Genomic DNA, 19146 nt, shown 5'->3' on the forward strand with positions numbered 1-19146 from the left:
AAAATACAGAACGACAGTGGACTAGTGAAACAAATACCAAAATATAGTTTGAGTTATTTTCCTTTAAACCCACACTACCCTGACTACCATCTGATCTGTGCTATAAAGGTCCAGACCGCTTGGCAGAGGCCATAGTACACTCCTATACAGGGAGCGTACATAGTGTATTCGGACCCCTTGACTTTTTCCACATTTTGTTACGTTACAGCCTTATTCTAAAATGGATTGAATTGTCCCCCCCCCCCCTCATCAATCTACACACAATACCCCATTATGACAAAGCAAAAACAGGTTTTTAGAATTTTTTTGCAAATATAAAAAATAAAACATTTACATAAGTACTCAGACCCTTTACTTTGTTGAAGCAGCGATTACAGCCTCGACTCTTCTTGGGTATGACTCTACAAGCTTGGCACCTGTATTTGGGGAGTTTCTCCCATTCTTCTCTGCAGATTCTCAAGCTCTGTCAGGTTAGCTGGGGAGCGTTGCTGCACAGCTATTTTCAGGTCTCTCCAGAGATGTTCGATCGGGTTCAAGTCCGGGCTCTGGCTGGGCCACTCAAGGACATTCAGAGACTTGTCCCAAAGCCATTCCTGCATTGTCTTGGCTGTGTGCTTAGGGTCGTTGTCCTGTTGGAAGGTGAACAATCGCCCCAGTCTGAGGTCCTGAGCAGGTTTTCATCAAGGATATCTGTACTTTGCTCCGTTCATCTTTCCTAGTCTCCCAGTCTCTGCCGTAGAAAAACATCACCACAGCTTGATGCTACCACCACCATGCTTGGGATGGTGCCATGTTTCCTCCAGACGTGACGCTTGGCATTCAGGCCAAAGAGTTCAATCTTGGTTTCATCAGACCAGAGAATCTTGTTTCTCATGGTCTGAAAGTCCTTTGGCAAACTCCAAGCGGGCTGTCATGTGCCTTTAACTGAGGAGTGACTTCCATCTGGCCTGATTGGTGACATGCCTAAGGAGAGTACAAAGGACTGTGATTAATTTCGTACAATAGGGAGCATTCCTTTGAATTAAGTAATGGCATGTCCAGTCATAATATGGTGTGGAAAGAAGCACATTTTTATATTTTTCTCCATCTGTAAAGGTATACATTAAAGGGTGCTTTTTTACATTTACATTTTAGTCATTTAGCAGACGCTCTTATCCAGAGCGACTTACAGTTAGTGAGTGCATACATTTTTTAATACTGGCCCCCCGTGGGAATCGAACCCACAACCCTGGCGTTGCAAACGCCATGCTCTACCAACTGAGCTACATCCCTGAGTGCAGCATGGTCCAGCTTCACACTCCATCACAGCAGATGGCGCCCTCACATTATGGGAGTTTGTGGACCTGCCAGTGTTGTCATTTTCGCAACCATAAAAGCGCTCATTGAAAGTGCACGCAGATAACGTGCGTTTTTCAATTACATTTATTGTCTGAAGAAAAGTAAAGGTATGGTTATGTTATCCATTTTTGTTCAACGTCAGTGAACAAACATATATACCGTTGTTTAGCTGGATGTTTAAGATATGGCGTTTTGTTAGACATCTAGTTTGCTAACTCGTTCGTATTTTTGTAGCTAACGTAGCTAGCCAACGTTAGCTGGCTAGTTAGCCAACTAACATTAGCTAGTTTGGTAATGTTAGCTAGATAACTTGCTATAGCCAACTTATTTGCTGAATGTCAATTGGCTAGATACCTTTCTCCCATTTGCTATTTTTAAATATGATCAGTGTAAAAATGCTAGCTCAAAATGAAGTTAGTTAGTCAGCCAGCATGTTGCCAGAAGATACCAACCCTACCTTTTCGATACCAACCCTACCGTTTACACCGAACTGCACTCGTCTGGGGTCGGGACGCAATCATGGTTATATTAATAGACTGGAACCGGCGCCAGATACTAGTCGGAAAACGTACCTTAATGCAGGGATGGGATATGCCACTGTATAGTACCTTTATCCACACTGTGCCATGGAGAAGATTGGAATACTGCTAGTTTTCTCGGAAAACTGCAATCTTCTGCCTCATGCTAGTTAGCAGTAGCCACCACAGCCATTATGGAATGGGGTGTTTCGTTGAACAACAAAGGAACTGATTGGCTGACACTGCCATTCCAAAATGTCTGTGGGGCTACTGCTAACTAGCATGAGGCTCCAAGGTGTCTTAATGTAACCATGGTTGTGTTCCGACCCCAGTGCATGTCAGTGTAAACAAGCGTAATGGTAGGATCGGTATCTTCTGGCAAGTTAGCTTGCTGCCTGTCTTTGTTATCCAGGACAGGTCATGCCCACGTCCAGCTGAATATTGTATCTGTTTCTAGCTAAGCTGTGTTAGTGGATGAAGATGTTGAAGGGACTATAATGACGTTGGTACAATGTATTAATCTCTCCCTTGTGCCCTTCCTGGATAGGACAATGAGTGGAGGATTCAACTTTGGACAAGCGTCCAATACTGGATTCAGCTTTGGAGCTCCCAAAACCACAGCTGCAACTGCCCCAGCCACAGGCTTTGGGATGCCAAGTGCTGCAGCTCCAGGTGGTGGCTTCTCTTTCGGAACCCCCAACCCTCCCCAGGCCCCAGTAGCTGCCCCCCAGAGCTCTGGGCTGTTTGCTATGCCCATCCAGGCTAGCACAAACCCAACTGGAGGGTTCAGCTTTGGGACCCCTGCACAGAGCAGTACTCCTGCAGGAGGAGGCTTCTCTTTTGGGTGGGTGTATTGGATGATGTAGTTTTCATGGATGTTTGGATAATATAATAGTGCTATAACTATCTTAGGGCAGCATTGATGGTGAGATGAACCAACTTGGTAGGTTGTTGCCTGTGTAGCTTTTAGTAGCATTGCAATCATAATGTAGATTTTATAATGCGGTCTTTTCTCTTGCTTTTGTCTTTAGGACTCCCACTGCTAAACTCAATCTGGGCACACCAGCCGCCTCTCAACCAGCACTGACTGGGCTAACTATGGGGATGGCAACCGCCTCCTCTGGGACAGGCTTTGGAATTGGTGGGGGTCTCGCCACACAAACCACTGTTGCACCTGTAGGAGGGGGGTTCAGCTTTGGGACCGCAGGGGGGCTTGGAGCCCCTGTTGCCCAAACTCAGCCCCAGACCCAACCAGCAGCAGCTGGTGGGCTCTCTTTAGGAACTCCTGCTGCAGCCACCCAAATGATGGGAGGTGGGTTTAGTTTTGGTGCAGCCAAGGTCCAGGCCACCACAGCCCCAGCCCCTACTGTAACCCCAGGAGGGGGCTTCTCATTTGGGAACAGCGCCCCTGCCAGCCTCTCCCTGGGGACCCAGCCCACAAGTGAGTTTTCTGAGCTCCTAGTCATCTGTTGATCAGATCATGGGTAACGCACTGTAAATGCCATAATTACTTTACATCAGTGTTTTTTGCATCCTGAATTATAGTATTTTGTCTTTCCTCAGGTCTGACGCTGAACTCTGTGGCCACGGCCTCAACAGCTGCACCAACCACAACCCAGGGTGGAGGATTCGCTTTTGGCGTCAAACCTTCTGGTAAATGGGGGAATCGGAGACGTTTGGCATATGTCATTTATCAAATGAATATCTGACAAATTGTAGAAATGTTTTTTAACTGATATCGACGGCTGTGAGTTTAAGATATATTTTTCTTTCTCTAAAGCTACTCCAGCCCCCGCTGCAACTGCGCCGGCTACCCAGGCCTCATTAGGTTCTTCTCTCTTTGCTATACCAGCATCAACAGCAGCTCCTGCTACAGCAGCAATCGCAGGATTTTGTGAGTTTTATCTCCTACTAGCTAACTCTTGCCTGAAATATCAAGTGTTGACAAACTCAAAACTAAGGTTAAATTGGCTTTCTGACATTCTATGGTGGAATTTAATTTCCTTGTTACCCTGACTCTCTCCTGATCAGTGGGCGCTACCTCAGCCGCCCCCACTGCCACCTCAGCAGCAGGAAGTACCTTGGGCTTCATGCTCAAACCCTTGGGAGCAGTCACTGCTACAACCACTGCCCCAGTTGGCACGGGTACGGTACAGGTTCACTGTTTTATCATACAGGATTATTGGAATAACTAGAGCTTGATATTGTTGGCTGTTTATGCAAAATGGTGTATATGGGGTTGTTCATACAGTATGTTTGTCATATTGATGAATTCCTCACTAGTGGTTTTTATGTTTTAGCTGCCCCTACCACTGGCACTACCACAGGTTTCTCACTGGGTATGAAACCTGCGGGCGCCACTGGCATCGGTGCAACAGCCCCCATCACTGGAGTAGCCACAACCATCACTACTGTTACAGCAAGGTACTGCAGGGTTCAGCCTGGTCCAGTTCATTACAACCACTCACTGCAATATCTCTCACTGCATCTGTATCCTCAACCATTGTATTTAGGGTTGGGGTTAAGTCCATTTCAATTAATTCAATTCTGGAAGTAAACTGAAATTCCAATTCCAAATTTTTCCCATACAGAAGCTTCAAGGATAATTTGAATTTCGGGTTTACTTCCTGAATTGAAAAAGAATTTAACCCAACCCTGATTGTATTACTCTAAATACATCTTCATCCACTCTTAGCCCTAGTTGTTTCAATATGCCCAGTACCTTGCCCTGAACTTAGTCACCTTTACTAGCCGGCTACCACCCGGTTACTCTACCATGCACCTAAGAGGCTGCTGCCCTATGTACATAGTCATGGATCACTGGTCACTTTAATAATGTTTATATACTGTTTTACCCACTTCTTCATATGTATATACTGTATTATAGTTAAGGCCTATCCTATTTAACTGTTGCTGTACATACACTATTCTTCAGATACTGTATACTACATATTCTATCCCATATATTGTCTGTACATCCCATCATATATTTATTTATTTGCACGGACTCTGTACACACTGGACTCTACAACACAGAGAAGGCTGAATTCCTGAGAAGACAATAAGACCTTTTGCATAGAGTGTAGAGTCACATCGGGGGCTCGGTCGCCCTACACATTAATTGGTCTGGGAAACTGTGCAGTAATCCCTATATATACATACACTTTTTTGATTTGTGTGTATTGTTATATGTTACTGCACTGTTGGCGTTAGGAACACAAGCATTTCGCTACACCTGCAATAACATCTGCTAGATATGTGTGTGTGACCGATTTTGATTTGTGACTCTGGTCCTTTACTCCTCCCCCTGCAGTGCTCCTCCAGTGATGTCATACGTCCAACTAGAGGGTCTCATTAACAAGTGGAGTCTTGAGCTGGAGGACCAGGAGAGGCATTTCTTACAGCAAGCCACCCAGGTCAACGCCTGGGACCGCACGCTGGTGGAGAACGGAGAGAAGGTAACCAGACATGTCATTATAGTGGCACTTCTCGTGGTAACTGCACCACTTGAATCTAGGCAATGCTATTTGTTTTAATCTCATATGAATTTGAACTTTGGGGTCTCTTCATGGCAGATTTAAAAGAGCATGTTCATCTTGTTGTTACAGATCACATCACTACACAGGGAGATGGAGAAGGTGAAATTGGACCAAAGAAGGTAATGTTAACAGCTTTATTTATAATAATGTATTTGAATACATCAGGTAATTCAGAATTCTGTCTTATCTGTAAGTAGATCTATGGTAATTATTGTGTCAATATTTATTGTATGACCTTGTGTTTCTGCGCTCTACCCTGTCCCAGGTTGGACCAGGAGCTGGACTTCATCCTGTCACAACAGAAGGAGCTGGAGGACCTGCTGTCCCCGCTGGAGGAGTCTGTCAAAGAACAGAGTGGAACCATCTACATGCAGAACGCAGACGAGGAACGCGAGAGGACGTAAGGTTTTACCAAATGTCTTTCTGAGTAAAAACCAAAGCACAGTGAGAACTGAATCATGACTATGGTTATGCAATATCTCAATTTCTTTCTGAAGGTACAAGCTTGCAGAGAATGTGGACGCCCAGCTGAAGAGGATGTCTCAAGATCTAAAGGAGATCATTGAACACCTGAACACATCCAGCGGGCCAGCTGATAATAGTGACCCGGTGAGAAGGAAAAACAGATTGATGTATTTTGAATACCTGACTGCTAGTGCTTTTACTTATGTATTTCTACAGTTACTCTAATGCAAATACAGCACATTTTCTGAACTGTGGTTACCTAGTTAGTTTATTATTTAGGGAAGAGGAAATGTATAAGTAGTTCTGCTAACACTTTTTCTCTCTTTAGCTTCAGCAGATCTGTAAAATTCTCAATGCCCACATGGACTCTCTTCAATGGATTGACCAGAACTCGGGTCAGTATTTAACCCATGTGTGGTCTTGAGTAAATCACTTTTTAACTTGACCCTTGCTTCTGATAAAAAGTTAAGACTTCCTTCAATCCATATTAACTCTGTAATATATCCGTCTTTCCTCAGTGCTTCTACAGAGAAGGGTGGAGGATGTGTCCAAACTCTGCGACAACCGACGCAAAGAGCAGGAGAAGACTTTTCGCATAACATTTAATTGAATTGGAGATTGTAATATCAGAAAATGATATTGTGAATGTAAATGTGCATTATGCAAGTTCTTTTTTTTTTTTTTTTTTTTTTCAATGAAGATATTTTTGAGAAGAGTTATGATAAAGTTCTGCTTTTAATGCAGCATCAATTGTGATTTATAGAAAAATACTCCAAACTAGGGTGTGTGATATGCACTTCCCAAATTTCAACACTGGTGCTGGTAAAATAATACATTCTGAGTAAATAAAGAGATGCACACATTATGTGCTCCAATATCCTTTAGGGATCGATTAAATCCGTAACCCTGAAGATCAGCTCTGTAGCACAATGGAAATGTGACATAAGCAGCGTTTACCGTGAATTCAAATCAATCAAATGTAATTGTATTTGACACATGCTTTGTAAACAGGTGTAGACTAATACTGAAACGCTTACTTCCGGCCCTTCCCAACAATGCAGAGGAAATAATTGAAATAATAACGAGGAATAAATACACAGTAACGATAACTTGGTTACATACACGGGGTACCACCACCGAGTCGACGTGCAGTGGTACGAGGTAATTGAGGTAGATATGTACAGGTGCAGCTCAATAAATTACAATATTGTGGAAAAGTTCAATATTGTAGACTCAAGGTGTCACACTCTAATCAAAACACCGGCAATGGTTTCCTGAGCCTTTAAATTGTCTCTCAGTCCAGTTCAGTAGGCTTCACAATCATGGGGAAGACTGCTGACTTGACAGTTGTGCAGAAGACAGTCATCAACACCCTCCACAAGGAGGGAAATCCTCAAAAAAGCATTGCTATATCCAAGTGCAGAGTGCTGTATCCAAGCATATTCATGGCAAGTCGAGTGGAAGGAAGAAATGTGGTAGGAAATGGTGCACAAGCAACAGGGATAACCGTAGCCTTGAGAGGATTGTCAAGCAAAGGCCATTCAAAAATGTGGGGGAACTTTACAAGGAGTGGACTGAGGCAGGAGTCAGTGCATCAAGAGCCACCACGCACAGACGTATCCAGGAAATGGGCTACAACTGTCGCATTCCTCGTGTCAAGCCACTCCTGAACCAGAGGCAACGTCAGAAGCGTCTTACCTGGGCTAAGGAGAAAAAATAACTTCTGTCGCTCAGTGGTCCAAAGTCCTCTTTTCATATGAAAGTACATTTTGCATGTCATTTGGCAATCATGGTCCCAGAGTCTGGAGGAAGAGTGGAGAGGCACAGAATCCAAGTTGCTTGAAGTCCAGTGTGAAGTTTCCACAGTCAGTGATGATTTGGGGAGCCATGTCATCTTCTGGGGTTGGTCCACTGTGTTTCATCAAGTCCAAAGTCAACTCAGCCGTCTACCAGGAAATGTTAGAGCACTTCATGCTTCCTTTTGCTGACAAGCTTTATGGAGATGCTGATTTCATTTTCCAGCAGGACTTGGCACCTGCCCACACTGCCAAAGGTACCAATACCTGGTTCAGTGACCATGGGATTACTGTGCTTGATTGGCCAGAAAACTCGCCTGATCTGAACCCCAGAGAGAATGTATGGAGTATTGTCAAGAGGAAGATGAGAGACAAGAGACCCAACAATGCAGACGAGCTGAAGGCCGCTAACGAAGCAACCTGGGCTTCCATAACACCTCCGCAGTGCCACAGGCTGATCGACTCCATGCCACGCCGCATAGATGCAGTGATTCATGCAAAAGGAGCCCCAACCAAGTACTGACTGCATGTACAAGAACATACTTTTCAGGAGGCCGACATGTCTGTATAAAATTTCATTTTTTCACTGGTTTTATGTCATATTCTAATTTTCTGAGATACTACATTTGGGGTTTTCATGAGCTGTAAACCGTAATCCTCAAGATTAAAACAAATACAGCCTTGAACTATTTCACTTTTTGTGTAATTAATCCACGATATATGAGTTACACTTTGTCAATTGAATTATTGAAATTAACTTTTCCACAATATTGTAATTTATTGAGCTGCACCTGTATATATAGGTAGGGATGAAGTGACTAATCAACAGGATAGATAAACAGTAGCAGCAGCGTACACTGAGTATACAAAACATTAAGAACACCGTAATATTGAGTTGCACCCAATGTTCCTTCTTAACTACGTGCAGCTCCCCTCGGAAATCCGTGCAGGTGAAATATCAGCCCGCGCAGAGAAACACGAGATCAAACTAAACTTTCTAGAGCTTTTCCCTTTTAACACTCAACGTTTCACTCTGCTGTCAGAATTGCGATAGAATCAACGCAATATTAGCCACTTTCAATGTAATATACCGAAACAAAATTAACTATGTAAAACTAACTGTGCAAGGTATTTTCTTGTAGGCAGAGCGGAGTAGGATTACACCTGTTGTATTCGGCGCATGTGACAAATAAAATGTCATTTGAGTTTGATTTGAAATGGCCATGTATTGAGATCAAAGCGAGAGCTGCATGTGAACCTGTGCACATTTGTTCATATTCTTTGCCAGTTAGTGAGTTATTAGCCCAGTTATAGCTAATTTATAGTCAACAATGGGGGAGTGGTTGCTTCCTTCAAGATCACAAAATGTGTGCATTTCAGGTAGAGAGCTCTTTTTATGTCAAAGGGACGGCGTTGTATTTTGAGACGGTCTTGAATAAGCCAAGTAGCCAATAAGCAGAGAGTAGCATAATTTGTCTGATTCTCTGTAATAATGATATGGGAATAATAATGAAAGAACACATGTTCAGTCACCTTGTCTGTAGGACAAGTGGATAAACAGGTTAATGTCAAGTCCTGCATGTTTTTTTCAAACGTCTCATGGAATGTAGGCCTACATTGAATACCACACATTTGCTGCTACTGTAGGCTGAACGATAGAACAGCTATTTCCATTTTAACGTTATGGGATGCATTTTTCTCAATTGTTTTTGATGGTAGGCCACTGGTAGACCTACATTATGATCAAATAGCTACTGTTAACAGCCTCCGTGTGCACAGTAAACGCGCTCAGTGCTGTAAAATTTTCTCAGTGCCAGAACAAAATTGAGGGAACATTGGTTGCCCTCAGAACAGCCTCAATTCGTCTCTACAAGGTGTCGACAGCGTTCCACAGGGATGCTTTCCACAGATGTGTCAAATTGGCTGGATGTCCTTTGGGTGGTGGACCGTTGTTGATACACAGGGGAAACTGAGTGTGAAAAACCCAGCAGTGTTGCAGTTCTTGACACCGAACCTATTACCATACCCACGTTCAAAGGCACATATCATTTGGCTTGCCCATTCACCCTCTGAATGGCTTACATGCACAATCCATGTCTCAAGGCCTAAACATCCTTCTGTAACCTGTCTCTTCCCCTTCGTCTACACTGATTTGAAGTGGATTTAATAAGTGACATCAATAAGGGATCATAGCTTTCACCTGGTCAGTTTATCATGGAAAGAGCAGGTGTTCTTAATGTTTTGTACACTGTATGTGATAAGTCAAGAGTTTGTGCAAAAGGGGTCAATGCAGATAGTCTGGGTAGCTATTGGTTAACTATTTAAGGCCTCCATTCAATTTGTAAAGCTGAAGCGTTACAGATTACGCAATACACATTTTAAAGTTAATTTCCGATTGAGCTGACATATGTAGTTTATCATGAATGCAGTCTCCACTAAAGCAGGAACATTGCCTTTAAATTTGAATCACGCTGTAAAGCTGAACTTCCGTTATGCGGATTGAATAGAGCCCTAACTATTTAGCAGTCTTATGGCTTGAGGGTAGAAGCTGTTCAGGGTCCTGTTGGTTCCAGACTTGGTGCATCGGTACTGCTTGCCATGCGGTAGCAGAGAGAAGAGTCTGACTTCAGTGGCTGGAGTCTTGACAATTCTCCAAATGCGGGAACATTGCCTTCACATTTCTATCGCGCTGTAGCGCAGGTCTTCAGCGCTACGGATTGAATCGAGCCCTCAATTTACCTACACCATATTTGATTCCTTGTCACATGTTGCAGAACACACCAGACTTCTTTCTAAATATGTTTTATTTATTTGGCAGTTCAAAAAATAAGTAATGAATGCACAATTCCAGGTTTTAAGTCTTCACAAAATGTGTTATCCAGTGTTCAACAGTGTGTGAGGTACTGTATTTGTTGAGCTCACACCCATATCCCTCACCCCACCCGTTTCCATCACCTCATAAAGCATTTATAACAGGTCTCCAACCCTGTCCCTGGAGAGCTACCCTTCTGTAGGTTTTTGCTCCAAGCCCATTTTGTAACTAACCTGGGTCAGATTATCAACCAGCTAATTGTTAGAAACCGGTGTGCTATATTAGGGTTGGAGTGAAAACCTACAGGATGATAGCTCACCAGGAACAGGGTTTTAGAGCACTGATTCATAGAATTCAGTGTCAAAGCCTTGACTACATGAGAAGATGGCATGGTGACGTAGAACTCATCACATAGTAACGTAACACTAGCCTTGACAACAGCAGATCATTGTAAAAATAGTCACTTGACTATGCAAAGCGGAAAATAATTTCTGAGGCTCCTTTTCCTTTTTTAATCAACATACTGTGCTTATCATTTACAGGGTGACTTTGACAGACCATGACAGCATTGGTATCCCCTAACAGTAAAATATGAGCATTTAAGATTTCTCTATATATATATTTTTAAATCTGACAATTATGTCTGAGAAAGGCATCACAGTTCATGATACATGAGATCAAAAAAATTTGACTTAAAGGAAAACAGGATCTTCTGTAGGAAAAAAAACGTGTGATTGAGTGAGAAAGGGTAGCACAGTGCAGGGCTGCTCATATGAGTTGGTCAGGGCTGGACCACAGCCTGTAGTTTGCCATCTGTGGACTGATTGGTTCAGCTGGCTGGCACCCTCTGGGCCAGATGCAGTGCCTAGCGCATACGCATGGTCAGGCTGTGCTTTGGTCCATCCAGACGCTCCAGCTTCTCAAAGTGTTTTCTGGCGTTGCGGATGTTAATGAGTGTGGCTGCAGAGGCTATAAGTAGAGAGAGACAACATTATTCAGAGTGTCAAGTTAATTACAGTAGACATGCATTTTCTCATGTACAAACAAGTCCATAATAATAATGGCTATACTTACGTATGGAGGGGTCCGACATGATCACCATAACATATGTATTAGAGGTGAAGACATCGATGAAGGCCGCAAAGTTGGAGTTCCTCACCTCCATGCTCTGGAAGGAGGCTGCCAGTTTACTGCAAACAACAAAAAGTACTGCATTATGGAAACACCAAAGACAGATACCGTGTCGAGACGTAGTAGGGTCACCACAGAGATGTTCCTTCTGGAGGATGACCTCACCTACAACTGAGCTTGAACTGTTTGATGATGTTGCTGATCTTCTCAAAGCGGTGAGCATCACGCTGCTCTTTGCACTGGTAGTGAGAGATTACCTGTAACACAAACAACATTACATCACTACCAGAAATGTCATCATTTCCTACTCATCCAACCATCAGCTTTTCAACAAAGCCGTTTTCAATAGCTAGTAGCCCTCACCAGAAAAGTGGCTCTCTCAAACAGAAGCACTTCGTCTGCCTCAATGATCTGGGCAAAGTTACGCAGGTTTGTCTCCAGCTGCTGTACATTGGGGATCAGCTGGTAAACAATACTGGACCATGCCTTAAGAGAGAAACAACATGTTAGAGACTTATGAGCGCACAGCGATAAACAGTCATACAGACAGAGCAGCTACCTTGTACAGCGTTTCATCCCAGATTGATGTTCTGAAGCAAGTGCAAGCCAATGGCCTGGACAGACGCCTCAGGTCCTCTTCACGCTCCTTAAAGATCTGAAGAGAGGGAGGACAATCAGTCATCCACATAGGTGTTAAGAGTTGAGCACACCCACATGCTAAATAAATAGCCTACTAATAGTTGGCTAGTGGTGCAGTCCTCTGGCCATTTTAAGGAATGTCTGAGTGCCACAATAGTGTTATTAAGCCAGACTCCTAGTGAAGTATGTCTTAAAATGTAATGTGTGTATGAATAAGTGAATATGAGTTTAAGCATTAAAACGTTAAGTGTCTGATTGGCATGGTGTTTGTGTGAACCCCAGCTCACCAGGTCTCTCTGGTCCTCTTGAACCAGATCCATTTTGTGCACCAGGCAGAAGACCTTGGCATCGGGGGAGTTCTGGAGGATTGCCTCCAGACAGGACTGGTAGTAATGCATATCCTTTTCCAGCTCACGGCTCTCCACATCAAACACATAGATCAGCACCTCCACGTTCCTGAATATGTTGTCCCTCTGGCTGGTGAAGTAGTTCTCCATGAAAGTGTCTTGTCTGACGGACACAGGAAGCAGTGTTAATTGTGGTGAGAAACACCCTACAGCTTGTCAAATGAGGCTGAAAGAGACAGGTTGACTTACCCTCCACAGTCCCACAAGTTCAAAACCAGATTGCCAAGGAATCGCACATGGGAATGCTCTACATCAACTAAGTTGCAAGATAGGAGAAAGAGAATTCAATAACTAGAATAGGGTGAGCATCAATGCAACACAACTTAGCTATCTGACAATTGTAATTATTCATTTTCAACTGGCTTAAAATGTATTTAGTTTAGAAACTTTAGCTAGTGTTTACTCGTGGCTCCAAGGCGGCGTGTGTCTCGGGCTATGTAGTTGGCAAAGATGATCGATCTCATGCTCGTCTTCCCAGACCCACTCTTGCCCATCAGCAACACCTTTAGAGGACATCAACCAATTGCATATAAGGGGACAACCACAGACTACTACTACTTCTAAGCCTACAGTGTCTATTGTCATTGAAAATGTTAGTGTTTCAATTCTTACAAATACAACAGTGTAGTGTTAATATTTGGTTGATCTACCTTTTTCTTCATGGCTGTGCTTGACATCCCCTTAATCGTTCAGTTTGCAGAATGTTGAATCTAGTCAGTCTGACTTTTGCCCTCTTCAGCAGGTGCTTTCTGTTCGTTTAACTTAAAGCTTCAGCAGAAGACATACCATGCATAACAAGGAACACAGCACAAACACACGTCATTATCTGTAATGTGATGTAGTTACTAGCTAGTGTCACCCAAACTAAACAGTTGGTAAGGTAAAAAACATATTAGCTATATAATAGGTAATGATCTAGATTGCAAGATTATATGATTACTAGATTATATGACACTAGAGGGCCAGATATAGCTGGGCTATGTGAAAATGTTAAATGAAAGCATTTGTATCACCAGTGTGCTACATTGCACCAATTAACAAGTATTATTTACAAGAGGGGATACAGCATAAAAAGTGAAATGAAGAAAGGGAACTGTAGCTTTGGTAATTGAAGTGTAGCCAGAGATGTACTATAATGTTGGTGTAGCTAGCTAGAGTACGTTTTCTCAGCTATCAAAAGAACTAGCTAACTACATAAAACTAGCTTTATACAACAAGCGAGCTAGCTAACGACGTTAGCAAGCTACTAAACGTTAAACAACATTCAGAAAGGGTTTAGTTTAGCTAGCGAGGAAAAAACAACTACATTCTTGACAAAATATTCAGTAACTATAGCTAGTTATGTCAACATTTTGGATTTAAAATAGCTTATACATTACTTGATTTTGATAGCTAGACAGGTCCATTGCTTGCTGTGTCTAAGCCTTCACAAACATGCTGATGCTAGCTAACGTTTACTGGCAGGCCCACAAAACATGCAATTTCATTCGGTTACGATTATACTACCGACGGGTCATCTGATGCTTTATCACCTGAAGGTGCTGGTCGAGGCCCGTAAAATTAAAACAGAAAAAAACTACTTTAATAAATATTTGGTTAGTTGTGTAGCTAGAGGTACAGAAACTAGCTCCACTAGTACAGCGTCTTAGACATTTCACGTGATTACTAGCGGGGAGGGGCCACTTCAAGTGACCCAAGAATGCAGAAGTGTGGGTGCGTTCCAGAGCGTCAAATTTTGGGGATGTTTTTGTTGTAACGTGGCAAATTTCATCAGACTATGTAATGTTGAGTCCAGTGTTGCCAATTTAGCGACTTTTAAGACCCCTCTAGCGACACATTTTCAAAAAAGCGACAAGCGACAAATCTAGCAAGTTTTTCTGGTGTTATTGGAGACTGACGTGAAAGCACGTATCGTTCTTACTCTTCTCAACGAGCAGCGGGTGCTTCGTTACCCCGTTCCCAAAGCACTCACAGGCGGCCCAGTCCTCGCGCAGAAGTCCCTCCCAGCTGCAGTCAGAGCAGGAGATGTTCACCCCTCCCTCCAGACTGCAAATGAATCGCGCATGCGGGAAGCCGCCGCTGGCTGATCCCGCCCTGGCTTACATTCAGGGCGGGATGTAAATGTAGGGTGTTTTTTACTAACTTTTTGTCTCCCCCACAACGTTATTCTTCTCTCCTACAGCGTCCATCACAATTACATGCACATAGCCAATTATGCAAATTAGGTGATGACGTCATTCAGGTGACTTTTAGGACAGCCAATAGCTACTTTCCTTACTGATAGTTGGCAACACTGATGTTGACATGTGCATTCAACATTTTCAACTTTAAACCAGTGCTCGACTTAGGCAGGAGCTCACCGGAGCTGAGTACCTGCACCTCACATGTTCTACTGCTTGAGCTCCTGTTCCTCTAATAGAATATTAGCTCAAAAGTATTGTGGAGCTCCTGCACTTAAATATAAACAGTACCGGAACCCAAAATGAGTACAGGCACCTATTTCGGTCCAAGTCAAGCACTGCTTTAAATCCTATTATTTTCAACATTGTTTACATACATACAAATAGCATGAGACATACATGGAAATGAGACTGAAAAAGGTACATGGTACAAGAGGCTAAAAGTGTTATAAAATTATATTATCTAATATCCAGAAAGAAAGAAAAAACTCTGTTATCAAATGTAAGAATCAACCAACCAATCTCTTCATAAAACCATGTCGTTCTGATACAGGATAGGAGAATATATAAAACTTTTTTTACACAATTATTCATGTGAATAAAATATCTTATGAGGAAATGGGTAAATGGAGGCACACCAGAAAGAAACGCATGAAATAACATTGCAGTTTCCTTTAAAGACACAAGAGAGGTCTGCCAAACTACAACACAAGAAAAAAAGACATACCAAAAGCATCAGTTGGAGATGCAACCATCCCAGTTATAATATATTTCAAAAATTCATGAATTTTCCATAACCAATAAGTCTGTGTTAGTAGGCTGGTGGCCTATATTCCTGTACCTTGATACTCTCTATATAAAATAGTACATTTCGAACACCAATAAGGACCCAAGGGAAAGGCTCTCAAAGAAGATAGATATTTAAAGAGAAACCAAATGAGAGACAAAGACATTATCCAGTTTAGGCCAGTTCAGGCCATGCATTGAGGTCTCAGACTGAGTTCTTCCTTTACATTTGGTCTCGGAGTTTGGCAAGCCTTGAAGACAGTTCATCCTGAGAACCAAAGAAAACTGGCGTTAATGTTGTTGCAGATGCAGTAAGTCAGACATCTCTAAAAACATAACTTTTTCATTGTGTAAGAAGGGGGCGGGGTGGGGCTGAGGGCAATATTTCTGCAAGCCCGAGGCACAGCTACAATAATAATATCAGCAATGTTATCATTGCTCTATTATCCCAATCATTCATTTTAAAGATCCTGTTCAGTTGACAATTGAAAGTGTGGTAGGGTATATAATGGCTCTTGTTCAGGGCCTGTTTCTGTACCTGCTCTGCTGATGCTACGCTGGTGCCCACTGATCCAGTATGCCCCTGTGGGAGCTCCATGTTCAGGTCCAAACTAAACAAAGAAACAGACACACAAATTGCTATACATTACATTTCCCTCCTTTATATACACGTTTTTTAAAGAATAGAGAAAACCACAAAATGAGGAATACTTACCCTGCTTCATCAGCCAATTCGTGCATTAGTGAATCCACTTGATTCTGAAACACACGTGTGGGGCGGCAGGTAGCTTAGTAGTTGAGATCGTTGTGCCAGTAACCGAAAGGTCGCTGGTTCTAATCCCCGAGCCGACTAGGTGAAAAATCTGTCGATGTGCCCTTGAGCAAGGCACTTAACCCTAATTGCTCCTGTAACTCGCTCTGGATAAGAGCGTCTGCTAAATGACTAAAAATGTAAATGTAAATTTCACTGACCATTAACCTCCATTGATTGTGAACAGAGCAGAATAAACTAATCACAATAAATGTATCTCGTCATGATCTGCACGTGTGTATTTACTGTTACAGACTTCAAGATCAAAGGCCACAAATCTGGTCAAAGACCAAAGGTCTGTCTAGCAGGAGCACAGACACAAGCATTATTACCTGTGGTGTGGTAAGGGTGGTTGTGCTACTCATGGAGTCCTCCATTTGGGCTGTCTGCACATCCAACGTCTCAAATTGATGCTCAAACTTGTCCATGAGGCCTGAGATCTAGAGAGATGAGACATTCCTTACCCAATTTCCCTCTCAGATTGTGAAAAACATAATAAGATGTATACCATCTAAAAAGAGTGACACCTATCAAATAGCTGTATTTGACTGAGCATTATGAGCGTGCACACACACAGCCATGATCACACCGAACTCCCTTCCATCTGTGATTGCTCAAGTGAACAGCAAAACCTGGATAAAAAATACGATAAAGCAACACCTCACGGCACAAAGTCTCTCCCCTATTTGACCTAGATATTTTGTGTACTGATATGTAGGCTGTGTGTGACATTTTAAAATGTATGTAGTTCTGTCCTTGAGCTGTTCTTGTCTATTAATGTTCTGTATTGTGTCATGTTTCATGTTTTGTGTGGACCCCAGGAAGAGTAGCTGCTGGTTTCGGAACAGCTAATGGGAATCCTAATAAAATACAAAAATACACACGTTACCTTCTCCAGGTTCATACTCTTCAGCGTGGCATCCATGCCTTTCACCACTCCAGCCATAGATTTAGTGACCTGTAGAATTAACCAACATTACTTAAATAGAAAGGTACCTGGTTGGACACAGCAGTTATTGCTGTAGTTACCTTGCACTTTCACAGACATTGTACCACATTTTCCCTCCAAAGTAAAAGTGTGGAACCATCTTAAGCAGAATCAGTGTCTCCATTTTGAACATCCAAACCAATGTATTAAGTGTTGTAAAGTGTGAACAACTATTTATCTACAAAACAAGAATGTCGCTGTGTGAAGTCTCGTAGGGCATAGGTATGTATAACAACTGCACCTTGTTCATTGTGACTGCTGTTTGGACCCTGGAAGCCACTGCATCGATCCGAGCGCTCATCCTAAGGAAGTTGACTGACTGATTCTTCTGTCTGATGGCGTTTTCCGCATGGATCCGTGCCACTTCCACATTTCCTTTCTGGATAGCCTATGGCGAGGATAAAGGTTCAGTATCCCTACATATTCACTGTTGATATGTTCAGAGTTAAGGTGAGGTGATTGGGGGATTGACTAATGAGGTAAAAGGCCTACTTACTTTTTTGACTTTTGCCTTCTCTGCCTTTTCCTCTTTGTCACATTTTTTAGAGTTTCGTTGCAGTTCTTTGGCTGAAAACTTGAGATTGAAGAGATGCTCTGTGATGGGAAGTTAAAGACTGTTTCAAAATTGTCATACATAAATTAAACCCACATTTTCAGTATTTGTGTCCCTTTCTTCGTACCCTCTTTACAAACAAACCTTACTCGATGGTGACGTGCTCCCACTACAGAACAAAAAGACCAGTGATGTAGTCATGTGAATAAACTGTAAATGCCAGCCATGCTACTAGGCACTGGGTGTCTTCAGACTAGTAAAATTGTTTACTAAACTGGTTGTGTATTTATAGATTATGCCTACTTTGGAAGATGTCGTTACAATATCAATAATAGCAAACAAGCGTTTACCTTTGTCACCAAGCAATCCAAGTATAAACTTTAAGCTTGAATACAAATCTAAACCTGATAGCTATATCTATATATGGCTTTTAAAATCATATTCAGACGAGGCTTTATCGTGAACTAAACAAGAGACTTTCCTTGTCTAGCTATATTTCCTGGTGGCATTTTCATGCCTCGCGTAGCTAGCTAACACTCTCGAAAGGATACTCTCCATATTCGACATGCTGGTAGGCTCCTTGATGGTCCAATAATTAATGTATTGTTATTGCTCTTATTCTTCTCGATTTAGACGTAATGCAACACTCGCTTTTCTAATTTAAATTTTACTCTCGTTGATACTTCCGGCTACACTACCAAATAGAATGACGTCACCATCACATGTTCATGGGGTGCGTTCTGTGCGTTGCATTTGACGTCACTAACAACCCCCAAAAAAGAATAACGATTTTATTTCTGTCAGTGGATGTCTGAATGGACGTGTAAAGTTCTGTAATTGAAAATTATTCTGGATTATTACATTTACCACAATATTGCTATCTATTATGTGCACAGCCTATTCCTCCCTCTATCCCTTATCTCTGGTGGTATGTCAGTGCAGAGACAATCCAATCAGGTTAGGGCTGGGGGTTCTCCTCACAGACAAGCTGTGCTTGCAGTGGCATAACTGGGGAGTGGGCAGTGATCAAGCTTGATTGATGATTAGGTTTGCCTCTCTGGATCCCGGCAGTGAGCGAGGGGATGACTCACCCTCTGTCTGATATAATATTCACCCTCTTTGCGGCAGCCAGTGCATACCTCCCAAGCTCCTCCTGCTCTGCTCTATGAATGTCTGCTCACTC

At 42.5% G+C, this 19146-nt stretch overlaps 3 protein-coding genes across 6 annotated transcripts; 1 reads left to right on the forward strand and 2 right to left on the reverse strand.

The window, feature by feature from the left end:
- The first annotated feature begins 1348 nt into the window (after nucleotides 1–1348).
- LOC311136468 (nuclear pore glycoprotein p62-like) lies at nucleotides 1349–6969 on the forward strand. The gene is made up of 13 exons (XM_084170605.1): nucleotides 1349–1445; nucleotides 2404–2700; nucleotides 2888–3297; nucleotides 3420–3509; nucleotides 3637–3750; nucleotides 3888–4001; nucleotides 4157–4280; nucleotides 5170–5314; nucleotides 5465–5514; nucleotides 5661–5795; nucleotides 5893–6004; nucleotides 6189–6255; nucleotides 6379–6969. Exons 2-13 carry the CDS (start codon nucleotides 2408–2410, stop codon nucleotides 6468–6470), a joined length of 1746 nt encoding a protein of 581 aa, XP_084026731.1. The 5' UTR covers nucleotides 1349–1445; nucleotides 2404–2407; the 3' UTR covers nucleotides 6471–6969.
- Nucleotides 6970–10965: 3996 nt separating this feature from the next.
- Nucleotides 10966–14649, reverse strand: rraga (Ras-related GTP binding A). 4 transcript variants are annotated; one of them, XM_084170846.1, is made up of 10 exons: nucleotides 14567–14649; nucleotides 13296–13413; nucleotides 13049–13148; nucleotides 12835–12901; nucleotides 12526–12748; nucleotides 12159–12254; nucleotides 11963–12085; nucleotides 11765–11856; nucleotides 11543–11658; nucleotides 10966–11437 (listed from the first exon to the last, which is right to left on the reverse strand). In XM_084170846.1, the coding sequence occupies exons 2-10, from the start codon at nucleotides 13320–13322 to the stop codon at nucleotides 11334–11336; spliced, it is 948 nt and encodes a 315-aa protein (XP_084026972.1). In that variant the 5' UTR covers nucleotides 13323–13413; nucleotides 14567–14649; the 3' UTR covers nucleotides 10966–11333. The 4 variants fall into 4 exon arrangements, with proteins under 4 accessions (XP_084026972.1, XP_084026971.1, XP_084026969.1 ...); XM_084170845.1 differs by lacking the exon at nucleotides 14567–14649 and adding an exon at nucleotides 14152–14481; XM_084170843.1 differs by lacking the exon at nucleotides 14567–14649 and adding an exon at nucleotides 14025–14319.
- Nucleotides 14650–15263: 614 nt separating this feature from the next.
- LOC311136642 (charged multivesicular body protein 1b-like) lies at nucleotides 15264–18702 on the reverse strand. The gene is made up of 8 exons (XM_084170847.1): nucleotides 18515–18702; nucleotides 17907–18004; nucleotides 17652–17798; nucleotides 17312–17380; nucleotides 16755–16862; nucleotides 16327–16370; nucleotides 16150–16222; nucleotides 15264–15879 (listed from the first exon to the last, which is right to left on the reverse strand). Exons 1-8 carry the CDS (start codon nucleotides 18528–18530, stop codon nucleotides 15835–15837), a joined length of 600 nt encoding a protein of 199 aa, XP_084026973.1. The 5' UTR covers nucleotides 18531–18702; the 3' UTR covers nucleotides 15264–15834.
- Between the last annotated feature and the right edge of the window lie 444 nt (nucleotides 18703–19146).

Source organism: Coregonus lavaretus (assembly GCF_964263955.1).
Source record: "Coregonus lavaretus genome assembly, chromosome: 10".
NCBI classification, from domain to species: Eukaryota; Metazoa; Chordata; class Actinopteri; order Salmoniformes; family Salmonidae; genus Coregonus; species Coregonus lavaretus.

Coding starts and splice junctions, on each gene's coding strand:
- rraga (XM_084170846.1), bottom strand. CDS start 13,322: ATGTCAAGCACAGCCATGAAGAAAAAG. Junction 11,857..11,962: donor TTGAGAGAGCCACTTTTCTG/GTGAGGGCTACT, acceptor TTTGTGTTACAG/GTAATCTCTCACTACCAGTG. Junction 11,659..11,764: donor CAGTTCAAGCTCAGTTGTAG/GTGAGGTCATCC, acceptor TGTTGTTTGCAG/TAAACTGGCAGCCTCCTTCC.
- LOC311136468 (XM_084170605.1), top strand. CDS start 2,408: ATGAGTGGAGGATTCAACTTTGGACAAGCGTCCAATACTGGATTCAGC. Junction 2,701..2,887: donor GGAGGAGGCTTCTCTTTTGG/GTGGGTGTATTG, acceptor TTTTGTCTTTAG/GACTCCCACTGCTAAACTCA. Junction 4,281..5,169: donor ATCACTACTGTTACAGCAAG/GTACTGCAGGGT, acceptor CTCCCCCTGCAG/TGCTCCTCCAGTGATGTCAT.
- LOC311136642 (XM_084170847.1), bottom strand. Junction 16,863..17,311: donor AGAGTATGAACCTGGAGAAG/GTAACGTGTGTA, acceptor TCATCTCTCTAG/ATCTCAGGCCTCATGGACAA. Junction 16,223..16,326: donor GAATTGGCTGATGAAGCAGG/GTAAGTATTCCT, acceptor TTCTTTGTTTAG/TTTGGACCTGAACATGGAGC.